This window comes from Necator americanus, chromosome I (assembly GCF_031761385.1).
Source record: "Necator americanus strain Aroian chromosome I, whole genome shotgun sequence".
NCBI classification, from domain to species: domain Eukaryota; kingdom Metazoa; phylum Nematoda; class Chromadorea; order Rhabditida; family Ancylostomatidae; genus Necator; species Necator americanus.
The window spans coordinates 22933025-22951503 of NC_087371.1; the positions used below are offsets into that span (position 1 = coordinate 22933025).

At 40.0% G+C, this 18479-nt stretch overlaps 3 protein-coding genes across 5 annotated transcripts; 1 reads left to right on the forward strand and 2 right to left on the reverse strand.

Moving 5' to 3' along the window:
- Positions 1-3635: 3635 nt before the first annotated feature.
- On the reverse strand, positions 3636-4728 carry RB195_006564 (uncharacterized protein; the record flags this gene model as incomplete). The annotated part of the gene is made up of 2 exons (XM_064179722.1): positions 3636-3824; positions 4651-4728. 2 exons carry the CDS (start codon positions 4726-4728, stop codon positions 3636-3638), a joined length of 267 nt encoding a protein of 88 aa, XP_064036657.1.
- A 2485-nt stretch (positions 4729-7213) lies between these two features.
- RB195_006565 (uncharacterized protein) lies at positions 7214-12433 on the reverse strand (the record flags this gene model as incomplete). 3 transcript variants are annotated; one of them, XM_064179723.1, is made up of 9 exons in its annotated part: positions 7214-7380; positions 7430-7772; positions 7827-7904; positions 7957-8094; positions 8150-8284; positions 8403-8526; positions 10659-10826; positions 12129-12193; positions 12368-12433. In XM_064179723.1, the coding sequence occupies 9 exons, from the start codon at positions 12431-12433 to the stop codon at positions 7214-7216; spliced, it is 1284 nt and encodes a 427-aa protein (XP_064036658.1). The 3 variants fall into 3 exon arrangements, with proteins under 3 accessions (XP_064036658.1, XP_064036659.1, XP_064036660.1); XM_064179725.1 differs by lacking the exons at positions 10659-10826; positions 12129-12193; positions 12368-12433 and adding an exon at positions 9568-9663 and having other exon boundaries at positions 8150-8274; positions 8403-8457; XM_064179724.1 differs by lacking the exons at positions 10659-10826; positions 12129-12193; positions 12368-12433 and having other exon boundaries at positions 8403-8516.
- Positions 9202-15058, forward strand: RB195_006566 (uncharacterized protein; the record flags this gene model as incomplete). The annotated part of the gene is made up of 4 exons (XM_064179726.1): positions 9202-9246; positions 12117-12190; positions 14858-14973; positions 15027-15058. 4 exons carry the CDS (start codon positions 9202-9204, stop codon positions 15056-15058), a joined length of 267 nt encoding a protein of 88 aa, XP_064036661.1.
- Between the last annotated feature and the right edge of the window lie 3421 nt (positions 15059-18479).

The following is an 18479-nucleotide window of genomic DNA, read 5'->3' on the forward strand; positions in this document are numbered from 1 at the left end:
AATTTGAAGACTACCAGGTAATTTGAAGCTGGTAGTGGAGTGTTCGCAAGACTGGTGTGTGGTTAGCGTTTCATGAATGCCAGAACACGCTTCATTAAATTCCCAGCGGAAAACACGCTCCACATCTCAAAAATCCCCTGCCTAGGTGGATAATTATCTTTGAAGGGAATTTTGAAGCGAAGCGGATTTTTAAACTATAGCCAGTCTACTATGCAAATTAAGGGGTCGAGAACAAGAAATCCCATAAATCCCATTGTGAACATAAAATTTGCAGAGATATTCGGTGAAATTGTAGCTGCCTTCACTACAATTCCAAATCCTAAACAAAAAGTCGAAGTGAAATGAATTTTTCAATCGGTAGAGGGACAGAAAAATTCTGAGTTTCGAGTTCGACGTAATCAAAACAAAAATTCTGCCCTGATCTCCTTCTAGTACCACGCTGTTCACTCCAAAATCAAAGCAAGGCGAGTAGCTCTCAAAAAATGTCTGCGTATCCGTTTGTCCGAAACATGCGAGCGGGCGCCTCGGGCAAAACTCAGCCGGAGAGAAAACACGTGAGAGAAAATGTGACTGGGGTCGTCAATATGATGTAGCGATGCGAGTGCTGCTGAAACGTCTCATCCGGGAGGCTGACGGAATCTGAGAGAGCCGCGGCAGTGGGCGTGTCGTGGATGGCGAGCTCACAAAAGTTGCATCAAAAGAAATTAATCCCGCATGTGCTCTCGGGTCCCGGATGGAAGACATCGAAGAAGAGACCTCGCAGTCAATGAACTACTTGATTGCGGAGTGGTTTTTTTCTTGTTAGGTGGGTTTTGGGTGGGCGAGTTTTGGAGGCAAATAAAGTACATGAACTCGTAATACTTAATACTTAATAATACTTAGTATTACCTAGTACTAGTAATATAAGATCTAATTTGAATAAGAGATTGCAAACGTGATTCTAATCGAATTTCTTTTAATTTTAATTTCAGCTTGTCAGTTCCTCCGCTTTTTTCCAAGTGTAATTTCCGTCAATTTAGCACAGGATCTCCTTCACTTCTCAAACAATTGGGATGGGAAAATGTAGTCAGGAGTCTACGACGAGAAAAAACTTATTAATGACATGCATGTCTAGGCCATTGTATCGCCCCATTATATCGCTTTTTTAAAAATTTCTCCAAAGTGTTGGAGCAAAAAGGAATTTCCTATGTTTGTGCTACTGAAGGCGTGTTCCGTGAGGATTCCAAGCATTTTCTGGCCAAAAACCATTCAACGTCAATTTAGAACAAATAAAAAGACTCAGAAAAGGTTCAGACGTCACTGTTTTAGTGGACGAGTTTACAACACCACTTCGTCACTTCTTGTTCTCGCCAATACGTGAGCTGTCGAGAGAATACATACAACGTGAAGCTGTAAGCTGCCAAAAACTCGAACATTTTTTAGACTTAACGTGCATTTCTCCAGGAAATTAGGCAACCTCGAAGGAACTTGGTGCGATGTCAACATTATTCTCTCATCTGAAAACTCCTACGAGGTCCTAGTAATGCGAATTTGAACATTTCCATAGTGACGATGATTTTAGGATGCTTCATGATTTCAAGACATCGATGACAAGTCGTGTTAAATGTAGTCGTCAGTACGTAATTACGTACGTGTGAATACAATATCGCATGGGAAAATGATGAAAAACTACCGACAACAAGAAAAAAGAGCTTGTGCAGAAATATTGTCATTCCACACAATGCTAATTACGGGGAGTAGTACCCACAAGATCAAAACTAACGAACTGGTCCCATGTGTCCTACGAAAATAAAAGGCGTGCTACCGTCATTCTGCTAAAGAACGTACGCGGATTCTTGTGATGAACCCGGAAAACCTACAAATCAAGTGGAAAACTTCAATGAAACGAGAAGAAATTTTTGCGTGCTCACTTATCTCTATAGTCTGCGCCGCACATGTTGATCGGCGCGAACGCGACGCTTCTGTTGCAGTGCGCGCTCTTCCGTTGTCCCACACATACTCATCCTTTCGTTTCCTTTGTGTAATTGAAGGCTCATCATCTTCGACCAGTACGATATGATGCTTTCGGCGGTGGCTATCTAGGCTGCCTGCGGACATTTATACGTACCGTAATTCAAAATCATTTAATTTCGTATTAATTCTTCTTAATTTTATTTCAACCCCATATTCTTTAACATCGTCATGGACTACGTTACTGAACCATCAAAATTCTTACGCGAGTACAACACTCATAATCCACCCATAGATCAAAGATCCAGAAGCTTCAACAAGTGTTGAGCATGAACAGGAGTTGAACTAAAATGTAGTTTTGCGCGCCATCATTAGCCATACAAATCGGTACAAATTTACCGTTATGTTGGCCGTGGAACCACTCGCTTATTACTTCATTTTTCTCTTTTGGTTTTCCATTGTGGTATATTTAAATTTTCTCAGAATAATTGTTTGCGTAGCAAAACGGTCACGGCCAAAACTTTCCGCACTTTTTGATCTTTTTTTGCTTCCAAATTTTTCAACTTAGGGGTGACTGTAGGCGGAATTTTTGGGAATTCTAAGAAAAATATGAGCAACTCAATTTTTGAATGCACGTAACAAAATATTAGAAAAATTATTTAGTGTTGATAAAATAAATACATTGATTACGACATATTAGTGAACACGTGTCAAGCTGAGAAGCAGCTTGTAGCAATTGCAGCATTACGTCCACCGAGTTGAACACATCTCACGCCGACTATAAACGTTCAGATCTCTTCTTGGCTATACCTCATAATGTTGATGACTTTTAGGCAGTCAGAAGTTAAAAGATTTCAGGAATAAGGTTGCAATCCCAACATTTGTTCGTTATAAATAATTACAATATTGTATAGGAAAAGAGGAAAGGAAAGGCTTAGTGAAATGTGTCATAGAATTTTACAAAATGTAATATCTCTACCAATACAGTCAAAAATTCGTCTAACATTTTTATTTCGATGTGAGTCACAAAACTGTTATTTTTCTGTGTTATCTTCTAAAAAAATGTCTCGAAGGAATAAAATTGTTCAATAAAATCAATCCAATAATTCAAATGAAAAATGCCTAAAATGCTGAAGGCAAACATAAGAAGATAGAAGGATAAAAGGATAAACTCTCTGGTGTTCTTCAATCCTCGTGGGACACTTAATGCTTTCGACTTCAATTCCGATTTGATCCGTTCTCAGACATGTATAGTACCGTATGGTATAGTTTATTGATCGCAAAGGGATGCAAGGCTTGGTTGGCTCTGGGCTGGTTTCGTACCATCGACCGTTCAGCCCCAGCCGAACTTCTTATCAACTGCTCCAAAATCGAGGGTAATACAGGTAGTCTGACGGTGTGAAGTCAGCACATACGGGTGCTTATATCCACTACTCTTGAATAAATTCAGACGATAATTTCCATATTTTTAAACCTTTTCAGGCTACTACTGTTAGGGAAAATGTTGATTGTAGATAGCAGACACAGAAGAAAACGAATTAACTTCAAAAGATACGAGCTGCGCAGAGAAAATGAGAAAAATTCAGATGTGGAGAAATGAGTGTAGATCATTTCTAGTGATGCTCCAACGTAAGCTATAAGAAAACTGTCAATAATAACCTTGAGAAGACAAATCTAACCCTTCTTTAATATTGTGAGGTACTGATAGTAAATAATAATAATAATAATAATAATAATAATAATAATAATAATAATAATAATAATAATAATAATAATAATAATAATAATAATAATAATAATAATAATAATAATAATAATAATAATAATAATAATAATAATAATAATAATAATAATAATAATAATAATAATATGCACTTCAAGCCATTACACTTGATTCAGGGTTTGACTGTTGCTGTTTGTCGGCTGATTATTTGATTTCCTAGGCGTAAACGTAGGATAAACTAGGAAAAAGAAAAACGCTCTCATAAAACAAAATTTTTTTTTAACGAAGGGCATACATCTCCCTCGGATATCCCACAACATTGCAGAATGTAGTAGCCGCGTAGGATACGATTATTCGATTAGACAGAGGCAGGTTTTCGCATCTGAGTGTGCCATGAAAAAAAGCCACACACTCCCGACTCGTGTATTCCGCAACCAGTTACGGACGTAGTAAGCGAATAAGCCCCGGTTATTTAGTCAAGAAAAGCACAGAAAGTCATTTAGGATTATGACGTTAAACGGGTGATCCGAATGGAGGCAACGTCCAAACGACTATCATAGGCAAACCACCATCAACGTAATGTGAACGGCTTTGTAACTCTTTGATTCGGTTCTTAGTCTACTCTCTTGTTGAGTTCATTCTTTTGCTTGGCTGTAAAACGTTTCTGAGGATTCATTGCTTATATTTTCAGTCTTTTTCAGGCTCTGAAATACAAGCGACAGCGGCTTCTCGTTAGTAGGAATAAAGTGCAGTCAACAATTTTGCTTGTGTACCACACTAAGAACCAAAAGATATTTGATTACTTGGAGGTTTTGAGTTACAGTTACAGAAGTTCCTTTTCTAAAAAGTGTTGTTTCAGGTAGCTGCGACTGCACACAACGTCGATCGAGGAAGAATCAGGATCTGCACCGAAGTTTGACCGAATAAGGGATGATTCCATATGTTCATAACAAGACCTTAGGTTGCCATCGTCATACTATGCTGTTGTTGGCGATAACGACGAACAAGAAAATGCAGAGTTCTCCTGCCGAGGGACATTGAGAACGATCAACCATGGCCTAAATAATATTAGGTTTTGTAAAAAGTTACTGGCACTTTTATACTATAATTTTTTATAATACACTTCCCAGCAAAATTCTGTTACATCGCTGTAAATTCACATGTCATTTCAATTTATGTCATTCATGTTTTCATGTCATTTACAAGCCGTTTGTTTCTCCCTTTATGCATCTATCGCAATAATTTTTTTATATTTTACAATATTTCAACCAAAAAACATAAGTGTACAAGTATGAGATCTACGGCAAACTAACAGTAGCTACGAACATCTAATTCTGAAGGACTCAACACGATTTTAATGAAAAACGTGATTGCAAGCAGTGATTACGGTAAGCCTTTCGAAACATGACATCGGAAAGCTTGGGTGTCCTGCTTACAAAAGTCATTCTATGGGACCCATCACCACTCTCCAGGACTGGGCTTAAGAGTAAAGAGTAAGTAGACACTAAAATATAATTAACAGTTATGAACTTGTTGATTTATGGATTTTCACTGACGTCATAAAGAGATGTGAACTAAGTGGAATTATAGAAAAAACAACAAAGAGAAGGCTTTTTGACATTCTCTCTCTCCATTCCAAAAGTCGTACAAAACAACGAAAAAAATCCCAGAGCAACCATCGGCTATTTCCTGGTAAAACAAGCAAGGAAACTAAAGATTAATCGTGATCGGAGAGGAAAGTGCGGCTGTTTCGCGTTTGGCGCGAACGAGGAGCGGAAGTCGTCGTCGAGCGACAGGCGTACGTCACGTAGCTGTGTAACCCTCGCAACGAGGAAAAGCGCTGAAAAACAGAGCCGTGTAAGATGTTTCACGCCAATCCATGAAGATCAACGTCATCGATCTTGAATTCATAAATGTTGATTCGGCCCGTTGGACTCAAGAGTTCTATATGATAGAAGAAATGAAGTGACAATGATAACTGCTCAACATTCAAGAAAAAAAGTGGATCCAAGTTTTGGTCTCTCTTTTCCTTCATAACTCGCATCATTTTGGCCCTCTACCAGTCTGAACGTCGGGCTAAAGCCGCACTTCACATTTTTTGTGGTCCTCACTTCGCGTCTTTTTTTTAGAGCTTTAGGCATAGATGGAAAGTTTCATAGTTTTCTTCATAAACGAGTCAGTTCCGTTCAGTTCAAGTTAGTCTGGAGAACATTCGAACTTGATTTTAGGCATAAACTTAAGCTGAACCCTTAAGATGGGATAATTTGTCGCGCTCCTCTCGAATACGACCTGCTTGCTCCCACTCCTTTTTTTCTTCTTCTCCTTTTCTTCTTCCAATACTGATATTGAAATATTTTAATTTTTATTCCATTTTTTTATTCTAAAATTTTTTAAAATGAAATTTCTTTAAGTGGTGATCAAACACATAATACGACAAAAAAAGAGAAGAGCCAGGTGCGTAGGTCGAATTAGAGAAGAACGACGAAGAAAGCGAAAAGAAGTCAACATTTCTCTTTTTCTTACAATATGACAAAGGGACGGCCCTGGTTCAACACCTCGCTGAGTCGAATTTTTGCAAAAGAAATCTCCATGCATGACTTTCAAAAAAACTCGGCAAGGCGATTTCTCAGTATTTTGTCCCTTTGATTGAGCCGGGCATGAGGTTGTTACTATCCTTTATTCTCGGCTAACGTTTCGGCAATATCGCCTTCTTCAAAGTCTGAAAGGCTGAAGTCGAACGTGATTTATCCGCCCAGCAAGGAAAGTCCTAAGTTAACTGTAACTGTTACATTAGATAAATTACAGTCATAGTGAGTTGTAGCCAAAATCCCGATTTCTGCTCGCTCGCCTAAAAGCGTGTGATTTTGATCATTTTTCTCTTCCTTGTCCCATCAAAAATTTGGAAAAACGGCGGAGTCCTAGAAATTACCGTCTTACTCTACCGTCTGATAGAGGAAATCCTCAGCTACAACAAATTGGAAGATGGTATGTATATTGGATGAATGGATATTGAAGCCTTTATGTCCATCTGAAAATGTTGGACCGCTTATAACGAACAGGCTTGAATTGATTTTGAAACATTTTATATGACTATTTTCATGATGCGCGTAGAGCCGAAGCTAGACACTATGCAGGATGATAGCAAACCTTCTGGAGCTAAACTGCATACTACAAATGTTGGAACGGAAGATCATCTTTAATCCAACTGATCTCTCTCACATTTGATTCCTACTGATCCAATGATTGATCTATTTCAATGCCAGGTACCAGGTTTTGATCCTCTTTCCTAACTTTGATGTTTGAGACCAGGTTTTCTCTTTAGAGACCGGTTCAGACATATTTACATTCTTTTATTTGCATTCTATAGATAGAAAGAGCAAAGTTTTGCGCAAATCGTCGATTTTCAGGTAAAGAAGTCCCCTTGTTTGTAGTTGGTATACTCATTTGAATCACAAACATAAATATTTATTAATGGTTCTGATTTGCGGTCAATTGTTTATGTGCAAAAATCATGAGATTTACTACGTTTGTATTCAACCTTTACGCCTCAGTTGATGTAGTAGTCGCGTTTCTCCGTTTTTTCCGTTTTTTAATGCGTGGTTTTTTTCTTTCCATTATTATAGCAATGCTGTCGTATGCAGCAACAATCGCGAAAAATGCGAAGAACACAGTACTGGTGATCAGCATCCAAATAAGGGCGTTTTTGTCTGCAACAAACGCATCAGTTTGCTCCGCGATGCCTCATAGCAACCTCACCTTCTTTTTCTCGTCTTTGCTGCTCTATTGTCTCATTAAAAGACAACTCAAGCCATTCGAGCATTGCATCCGATTCAAAATTATACGCAGCAGCAGTTGAGTGCTCGGCAAGGGTGGTGGGGGTGGCGGTGTCGGTAGCGGTGTCGGTGTCGGTGGTAAGAGAAGTGGTGGTTGCCGCTGTCGTTGTCGTTGTTGTCGTGGTTGTTGTTGTTGTTGTTGTTGTTGTTGTTGTTGTTGTTGTTGTTGTTGTTGTCAGAAAAGGGACCATAATCTTTCTTAAACAGACATAAGCAGCACACGTAAGAAGCTTTGGATCGACGTGGAGCGACGTCCTGATTGCGAACTTAAAGTAATTTATTGTCAATGGAAAACCTTTGGCCAGCTACGCCGTGCTCACTTCCAACCAGTCATCGTCCCTACGACCTTTAGTGCAAACAACGTCTTCTGTAAACAACCATTTCCCACATCTTGCCACCTAAGAGACTCAACTATTCCAGTGATGTAGATATCAAGTCACTCTCGCTCACCTCCACTTGGAATATTTCTCCCTGAATATATTCTACATTTATCGATTTTCGACTACATCTTCTACTGTTCTGTTGTCCAGGTCTCCAGCTTATTATTGCTATCACAGATCGTGGAAAATAACTTTCTGGACGACATTCCTAGGTGGAAACATAACGCTCCATAAAATGTAATTTGGAGAAGTAGAATTCTTGCCGGTTCTGGTTTCTGGTTTCTTTCTTCGACATAACCCTGGGAGAGACGCATGCCTTGTGAGGCGACGAGTGCCACAGTCAACCAGCTGCACATCAGAAAATCGGTGAATGCCGAATGGTATACCTCTAACACATGCTAAATATGATAAGTAAGCTATAAAAGAAACATGTTTTTCATAAACAAGTGAAAAGAAAGAAGAAACGATTGAGATTCGTTCTTTGAAGGATTTTAACGCTTTCTTCAAAATATCTACCGATGTTTCGAAGACTGCTGTCGGAGTCGTCGCCGCCGAACCATTTTCGACCGTGCTAACGCGACGCGACTGGAGGGCAGCGGCCACAGCTGCTCTGTGAATCCTCATGAACATCCTCAGCTTTCTGGAATAAAATATGCGTGGGAAAACATGGAAAAAGTTTAAATATAGTTAGAATGTTCTTTTGTCTTGAAACCTCGGCACATTCTGTCTGTTTTGTTATAGTGTGCCTGCGAGGTTTTTAGATGGGACCTTTATTTGCCTGACGTTTCGGCTTTTTCGCCGTCTTCAGAGGCCTAAATAGAGGATGACTGGAACAATGCTACGTTTATCCCGTCAAGTGCCACACCACCCTGGGTCAGTGTTTCGATAATCGTTCAGGGTAGTGAAAACAGAAACCTATCTACATTGAAAATGGTCTTACGTTTTGCTCCACCGGATGTGGCGCGGCTGATTGCACGCACTTGTCACTTAGTGTACCAGCGAATGGGTATTCCTGCGTGTAGATCACCAGCGACGATATAGATGATTTGATCTACACACAGAATATCAAGCGGTTATAGGTCGCAGAGCGGTACAAGTGGCAAGAACTCATTCGTTATCGACAAGTGTTCATTCCTCTTATTCATTGAAGGGTTTCTTTTAAGAATAAAAAACGCCTCCAACGTCTTCCTCAGCGATATTTCTGTTTCATGAGCCAGTATAACGCATTTCACATCGTAATCGTTTCCGTTTTGGGCCTCATGTCTGTGCCTTCCTAATGGTGATAATAATTCCTTTTTCGTCATTTTCCGGCCATATGTTCATTAATCCTCACTCCAAGATTCCTACCGGTCTCTCCAACGTAAGTTGCATTGCATATCAAGCACTCAATCTCATATATTACCCCCATTTTTGCGCAGTCGCCTGTTTTTGCGTAAGGACAAATAACACATCTTTCACAGATGCAGTATCTATCATATAGTCTGCTTCTAACAAGCTGGCTTTTGATGTTTGCATTTGGGATATTTACCAAGATCACGTCATTTTGTAGTTGTGCTTGGATAATGCTGCGCTGAACAGCGGCACTGACACTGTCAGAGATAAAAGGAAGACAAAGATAAATTTTGTTTTCGCGCGGAACATTGCTATTTACAGTGCGGGTTCTTGGGTAATGCGGACGTACTGTATGGCCATTAGCACATGCGATTTTCAAAGCTAGTCTTCGTGATTCGTGTCGTTCTTGGTTGCCAGTGCATACTTCACTAGCGGTTTTGAACATATTACGAATCACTGCGCGTTTTACTGCAGTCAGAATTGCAGATCTGGCGTGCAATATGATGTTCTTGCAACTTTCTTTGCGATACCACTTTACTCTAATAATGCCGTTTGAAGTACTTATTTGTGTGTTGGGGTAAGAAAGCCATCCTTCTTTTGGGGTTTCTTGTGTGAGTCTTATATATTGCGATTGTTGGTTGAGCATTCGGAAACACTCGTCCATTTCGGACTGTGTTGATGTTATGATGCAACAGTTGTCATCTGCAATACATTATTGGTCTACGCGAAAGCACTGGTTCTTCGATTCTGCACATGAAGTAGATCGCCAGTACTGGTGCTAATCGTTGACCCATTGCTAGCCTTCTCAGTTGCGCGAAATAATTTCCTGACCACCTGAAGATATTACAATTCAGGTATTCCTTGATAAGCGTTATTATGCGAGATTTACTTAGTCCATATGTTTCCAAGTTGTTACCAATAAATGTTTGTTTCCAAGTTGTATCCATAAATCTATCATCTCAGAGAGAGCTTGCAGCGCCTCACTGCTTTTTTTACATTCGTGTAGAGTGAAGTTACATCAAAGGACTCTATTACGCAGTTGCCCTCAACTCTCCCATTGCGTAATCGCTCAAGGAAATGGTGCGTGTTCGACAAATGAGATGGTATTTTAAGCAAAATTTGACTCACGATCTTATTAAGGAACCACGAAATGCGATCCGTTGGTCCTCCCACACAACTTATTATTGGTCGGATTTTGAATGTGGCCGCTGATGTTGAGTTGACCTCATTGGGTTTCAGTTTATGCGTTTTGATGAGGCTGTAGAACACAGGCAGGTCGGTTTGTCAAGCCTTAGGCGGCTTACAAATCGTTCGTCAAGACCAGCAGATTTTCCCATAGTCATCCATACATGATTCAAGTGTTTGCACTGCGCAAGGAGTTCTTCCTCTGTTACGAGGCGATAGATCATTTCATCTTGCAAGTGAAGATTTGTTATTTACCGATCAAGAGCCTGTGACATGACTACGAATTCCCCACCCTTATCGCTTACTGAAAGGCGTATGTCCCCTCTTGTAGTCATTCCGCGGATTTCCTTGAAACCCTGCCATTGCTCGCGTGTAAGATTGTTAAGGGTGAGTCGTCTATGATGGTTATAAGCGGACAACACCCTAGATAGTAGAATTCTAAATTTTGTATCTGTTTCGCGAGCTGGTTGGTTATAGAAGTTGCGCGGAAATGGTGTTGAGGGTAACGCTCTTCTGCTTATAGGTGCAGCGTCCTGATGGTTACTTTCATTCCTAGCTCTGATTCGAAGCTGCTTGTGGAGGGCTACTGTGACTTGTGCTTGTGGAGGCCTACTGTGACTTTACGGAATGTTGACTCATCGATTCGATGTGAAATTGAAAATGATGGTCCAAGGCTCAGAAAGTCAACAGCATTATCGGACAAATGAATGTTGTCGAGTACTGTTACTCTTGCCCCTTGATTATTAACAGCATTTGGAGCTGTTGTGTTAGTTGCTCGGTGGAGTCTACGTAGACTACTTTCATTGTTGGGATAGTTTCCACTCTCCATACCCAAAAGTATATCGTACTTTACGCGCAGAGTCGAGCTGACGCTACACCGAATAGAATCGCAGATCGCTCTGGATCCACTTTCAATCCTCCTCCATACTTGTTCAGGTAGAAGACGACGACAGGCCTGTTCTTTCGAAATACATTTCAACAATGACTAGTACAATACATGCTGTTTTTCCTTAATTACAATTCCTAATTACGATGTGAAATGTGTTATACTGGCTCATGAAACAGAAATATCGGCGAGGAAGACGTTGGAGGCGTCTTTTTATTCTTAAAAGAAACCCTTCAATGAATAATAGGAATGAACACTTGTCGATAACGAATGAGTTCTTGCCACTTGTACCGCTCTGTGACCTATAACCGCCTGATATTCTGTGTGTAGATCAAATCATCTATATCGTCGCTGGTGATCTACACGCAGTAATACTCATTCGCTGATATACTGAGTGACAAGTGCGTGCAACCAGCCGCGCCACATCCGGTGGAGCAAAACGTAAGACCATTTTCAATGTAGATAGGTTTCTGTTTTCACTACCCTGAACGATTATCGAAACACTGACCCAGGGTGGTGTGGCACTTGACGGGATAAACGTAGCATTGTTCCAGTCATCCTCTATTTAGGCCTCTGAAGACGGCGAAAAAGCCGAAACGTCAGGCAAATAAAGGTTCCATCTAAAAACCTCGCAGGCACACTATAACAAAACACAGTTTAAGTGTAGTTCTTGCAAATCGCCTACATTAAAAAAAAATTAGTTTGCATAAATATTGGACAGGAATTCAAGAGGTCCACGCCGTCCAGAACTCGGGGAAGTTCTGCTTAGGACCTGCAGCACAAGCACTTTCGAAAAACATGATCTTATTGCCTGATGCCTGTTATAGAGCTCCACGTACCGGACCAACGACGATGTTCGAGTGTCTCTGGGAGCCTCCTTCTCCGCTGCCGTCTTCCCGAGGTTCTATATTCAGTTTTTATTTTTCAGTTTCTAATCCATTGACTGCGAAACTGCGAGCGAATTATCTCGTGACGCCGTCTCTAACGCCGCTTTTTTGCGACGATTAGGGCAGGATGAGTGGAGCAATGCTCGTTTGCGTGATCTACAACTCGAACTCTATGTTTCCCCTGAGATTACCATATCAATTTCGTGATACGCTGTCTCTAGGTTCTTGCAGCTGAAAACAGGTACAGCTAGACGCATTAAAGTCGTGAACCTTGTTTTTAAGTTCTATATGCTTCAATACCGCGACTTATTCTACATTAGAGGCAGGATACCACAAATCTGACCTGTATGGTCGCGAAATTCACGGTAAAAGCTGGAGATGGAGTTGTAGACTGTAGAATCAGGGGAGGTTCCGCTCACCACTCCCTAATCGTCCTAAAAAACGGCGTCAGAATCGCTTTAGTTCCTACGAGGGACGTTAGAACGCTCCCCTATGCACATCACAATTTGATGCGACGCGTGCACGAGGATGGTGCGTTGCAACTGAAATCGTCCTAAAAACGTCGTCTTCCACGCCGTTTCTTACGACGATCAGGGAAAGATAAGCGGAACCACCCGTGATCCCGCAGTCGCGGCCTCATCTCTCCATCCAGTACTGACCGAAAATGTTCTGGTCAGAAGATTTCAGAAAGTGAAATAGTTCTCAGGATGCTTTTTGAAGACGACACGGCGACATCTTTTTGCCTGACGCTAACGTTTTGCAATTATTGACTCAAGCACGCTCAGATAGGGATCAGCATCGAGAAACTTGAAATTTTGAAATTCAGTTCAATAAAAACTTGAACTTCACTGTAATCCGCCTCTGCAGAGCGCCTTTCAAGTAATTGATATTTAACAATAGTTATTTATAGAAGCAATAGCAACTTAATGGGAACAGAACTCACCACTGAGCAATCGCCGATTCTGGATAGCTGATTCTGGTAATTCCGCCAATATGGCACTAGTACTCTGAATACACACAGTACCTTATCCGTAGGGCTCCCTTCTGTTCACCTCCCTCCTTACTCCGTTATTAAGGAAAACCGAACCATTACTGTTTTAGTTTCTTATAGTAATGACTAGAGTCCAACGATTAGGAGCTCCCTCATATTTTGCAATTATTTTCTTTCTTTCAGTGGTGTTCCGTTATAATTGTGTAGTAATGACTGTTTTACAATTTCCCCACTCGCTTTTCTAGAAATTCGGTTCAATTGATAATGAAACAAATAGCAATATTTAAACGGTGAAGTGAAATTAGATGGCAAAAGAAGAGAAGTAGAAGAATTTTTTTTCTAACAAACTCCATAGCTGACATTACGCGCTTTTGATTGTTAGAAACTAATGATTTGAAAGAGTAGTTCCTGACTTCTGGGACAACAGCTAGTTACAGTCTTATGTAAGTCCGGGCTAGAAATGTAGAAAGGGATACGGAATAGCTGCCAAAAAAAGGATATGTCACTATTAGAGGTCCGTTGTAGCCACAAGGTCGAGGGTTCGAAACCACCCTAATGCAAACCGAGCCTTCCATCCCTCCGTGGTTGATAAATCGGTACCAGACGTGTCTGGGAGGATGAAAACACTGAATTGATCATCCGTAATTTATTGCATAGGCCAATACGCGTTCCAAAACCTCAACGGTTACGAATTGCAGTAAAACGCGTTGGCACATCCCGAGTGGATTGATACGCCAGTGACTTTATCCCTTTTTTTAGTCTGGAGTTGAAAACACATAAAATATTCTAGAATGTCAAAATATTTCATTTCGAATGCAGATATTGGATATATAGACGAGATTTTCATCCTTGAAATCCTGACTGGTCCAGAAAATAGAGCTACTCTCTCGATATATCGAGGAGCTCCCCCTCATCTTCTATGATTCACTTTTTCCACCCGCTCATCCCCGTTTAATAACTAGCGGTTTTCCTCCGGTTGTCCTTGACTCGTACAGTTTTATGTCATCGGCGTGGATCGAGCGTGCGGTGCGTTTGATGTGGTAACGGGCGTCAAACACGTGCCGCCGCCATCGACAGAACCACGCGCCATCATAAATGTACATATCAGAAGCGGTAGATTAACTGCTGTCAGAGGGCAATAAAATGCGACATCATTACGAGATATTCGATCTGATAAGCAAAGGACAGCTAAGGTTACCGGCAACCGTTAATTGCTATTGATTCATTAAAACCAGCAACATTTCAAAGACTACGGATGACCTCTCGAATGCGGAGTCCTATCGAGAAAGGTTTCCTTAGAATCGCCTGTTTTCGTGGTAGGATTTGAATCAACACCCAGGAAACCGTTGTTGAGAAGGTTCCCTGCGGATTTTCCAAGACCAGCGGAAACTGGAAGTGTCATTCTGAAGCTTGGGTAATTAATAAAGTCAAAATATGAAAATAATGCAGAAATCAACAAAAAACCAATCCCAACTAGAATGGAGCGCGAAATTGGATTGGAGCTCAACTACAGTGCCCGGTAGAACATGGAACGTTGGCTTCTTTCAATTATTGTACCAATTGTACAAGGCTTACAGGGTTCAACCACAGCCATGGATTATGTCCAGATTCCTAGAGAATCATCAAGTAATAGCGTCACGGATAGGATATACTCAAATCCGATCGACGTGACAAATTTGTGGGTTTTTAGTGAATTCCATCTCCTCTATGAGAAAAAAAAACTATCCATACCGACGGGTTTGCCCGTCGTACGCCACAGTCGCCCTCTGACGCAACTTCGCGCCCTTTCGAACGGTGGTTCAAACGGTTTGTCTGTTAATCTCCTAATTTTCCGGCCGATTTCACTGAAAATATTTCAGATTCAAACTTCATTAAGGAAAGGCTGCCTTAGAGCGGCTTCATTGTGTGCTGCTTCGCCAGAATTTGCAGGAACGAGTGGCCTCATCTGGTATATGTTTGTGGCTGCACAAAACCGTCAGTGATTTGCCTTTTAAGATGAAGTAAATCCTTATTTCTTCCTTGAAATCAGAACGAAGCGATGCTGGGTAACATACAAGAATTACGTGTTTAGCAACTTACTAACTAGGACGATGGGAATGTTTACCAAAACAGCACTTCCTTTTTCTAATTCCAGAGAATGTAGAAAGGTTTATAGATCAAGCTTGGATCAATAGAGGTGCAAATTAGATGCATTTTTTTCTTATCTCTAGGACCCTAATCATATATAAACTTGCCACAAAAAACATAAAAAAGCACACTAGTGTTTACTACATGCATATAAACATACAAGCTACATACAATTGTCCAGAGTGCCGATAGCCAGTTACTGCTGTGACGTTACAGCTAAGACTATCTTCCCCTTAATGGCTATTCTATGTAGATGATGACCGGATGATGTTCTAATATACTGTAGTTACAGTTATATTTGAGTAGTTTACGGTATATGTAGAACAGGGAATTATCCAATTCGAAGAACTCTCCATCGCCTTTGACTCTGACTTTGGGCAGCAAATAAGGATTTAGTTTCAAAATTCGCATGCCAAAGGATGCTGTGATATCCACAATCAGCGAGGTTCAACATCCTCTCTTTACTGTGTTGAATTTAGATGAATAATATTGAGAACAAAAAACGAAAAAATTTCCGATGAATTTCGTGTATTGAACGGTTTCCTCAGCTTTCCAAGACGATTTTATTACCGCAAAACAATCCCGGTAAGATCCGGAGATTTATCGAATTATCTAGCCGATTTCCCTTCAAAATAATATAAAGTAAGTGCTATATATATTGAAGATTAAAAATATAAGATTTAAAATAAAATAAAAATAAGTGCTATATAAGCATACACAAGCATGTATATACATGTATGAATATGTGTATGCATCTAAATAAATAAACAAATAGCCAGCTGAGGTTTAGACCGGGTGTTAACCTACACAATGACTTAGGAACTATACTGTTAAATTGTAAAACAATCGACAATTCCAAAACCTTTTCAAATTACAATTTAGATACGAACATTCGAATCACTTACATATGTATACTCATTCACTCATTCACAAATGGATCGCAGCGGTGAGGACGCATATTTACAAACAAAAAGAATCAACATACTATGGACGTTATGTAAAAAAAGTCTGCATAGATGTTTGGGGGAGGAGAACGCGCCGCAGAAATCGAATAGAATAGAAATTTCTAGACTCTTCTGCCACAATACACGTAATACTACTACACTTCGCTCTATTTGAAACGTAACAATGTGAATAATAATAATACCCCGCACGTAATACAATAGAAACCCCCAAAGTCGGTGTCTCCGATGTTTTCGTCCACCATCTGTCGCGAATTGCTACGACACGGATGTTGAAAATTGGCGGTGTGCACCTTTCAATCACCTGGACGGGTTCATGTTGCGACTTCCTGATAATCAAAGGTTACCGTGTGGGGTACCGTATGCCCGAATGCAGGTGCTTTGTGCGCACGACATGTGTAGGGGGTGTGCGCGAAAAAACCACCTAAATGACTATAATTATTTGACAAATGTGGAATGGAACATGAAGTCGATTTGCTATAATTATGCTGATTTCGAGTGATGAGGCAGCTGTGTTTGGAACAAAAGTCATTAGTTCAGGATTAATGTACATGTTTGTATATTATCCAGGATAATATTATTCCATATCTATATGTACTATATTTATATTTATAGGCATTGTTTATGTCTGTGTATATATTCAGAAGCGTAAAAATTAGCCTTACCTTGAATCTTGGCACCATCATCCTTGCAACTTGTCGCTCATAAATGTGCAGCAATAATCAAAATTGTTAACACTCCTTCACAATAGAAATATTATTCAGGATTAGATCACTCTACACTTATATTATTGTATTATTTCTGCTTTGTATGTATCACTATTAGACATGCGGTTATACATATAGATATGCAGGATTTAGGATTATTTTATTATTATTATTATTATTATTATTATTATTATTATTATTATTATTATTATTATTATTATTATTATTGTTATTATTATTACTGCAGGACCATAGACTGTAAAAATAGTTCAAAAATACTAAAATAAACTATGAAAAAGAGTATTTCTAGTGACGAAAGGTGTTGGAGGATAAGGAAGACCAAAATTTCCGAGAATTTCATGCAGAGCTAACTGAACGAGAAAGTTTTACCGTATTCCGTGACCGTGTCTGTCACATGTGTAATATGTCTATTTACTTATTTATTTAATTCTTTTGATTCGTTCTTAAATTTCTTAACACACGGTGTACGGATGTTAACACACGGATGGAACTGTGCTGTTATTATTACACCACTGTCACTTTTACAACTATTACTACTATGATGATTGTTGGAAGCACTGAATTTAATGGATCAAAATGGATCAAAAGCTTATTGTTAGTGTTTTCTAGAAAAAGACCGTGGAAGATACCGGGAAACCGTGCCCGAGGAAGTCCCTCGTTCTTCTCCGAACGTTCCGTGTTCTTGCCACCCTGCGTATGGCCGCTGATTGAGCACCTTCCATTTGCACAAGTGAACAAAGAGAGTAAATATGCTAATCGACGTCGGATACGGTATTAAATGAGATACGATGAGTCCAACAGTGGCGGCGGTAAACGCAAAACACATGCAGCGGACACTAACAATTAATTCGGCCTCTCAACAGACGTTTGGCGGATACATTATGATAATTTCATGGATGTCAGACCATTGCGAAATGAACGCGGCGAAAAGACAAGTGCCGTTTCCAACATCCGCCGAAGTCCGCTTACAGTATCCTAGCTCCATCAGCACGCACGTTGTTTGGATACTTAGCAATGTTAAAAGGGCTGGAATAATGTGTCACCCCCCAGCGTATAAAGACTTTTATCCTTTTTTTAGCGCTAGTGGAGTGAATATCTGGATGCAAGCATGACATAGGATGAAGTTCGTAGGTGAGGAAAAGCAAACTGAACTGAAATACTCGGAACGTTTATGATCTCTGGAGTCATCAAGGGAAAATTGATTGGGAACAAGATGAATGTCTAACTGAAGTTTTTTTCCTACAAAAAAAAATTCTAGCTAAAAAGAGGAAGTGAAAATTAACTCCATCAACTTCAAATGATGAATAGGTAGGGAAAAAATCCTACCTCAAGAATTCTCAGTTCAGAGACTACGTTATCTTCGAGAATCTTCTGCAAGACCTCTTTTCCTGTAAATTTTCATTGCTTTGATGCAACATAGTTCGTAAATCCGTCACTCCAAATAATAGAGGATTAAAAAGCTGGCCTGCAACCGAAGTCAACGTTAAATCAAAAA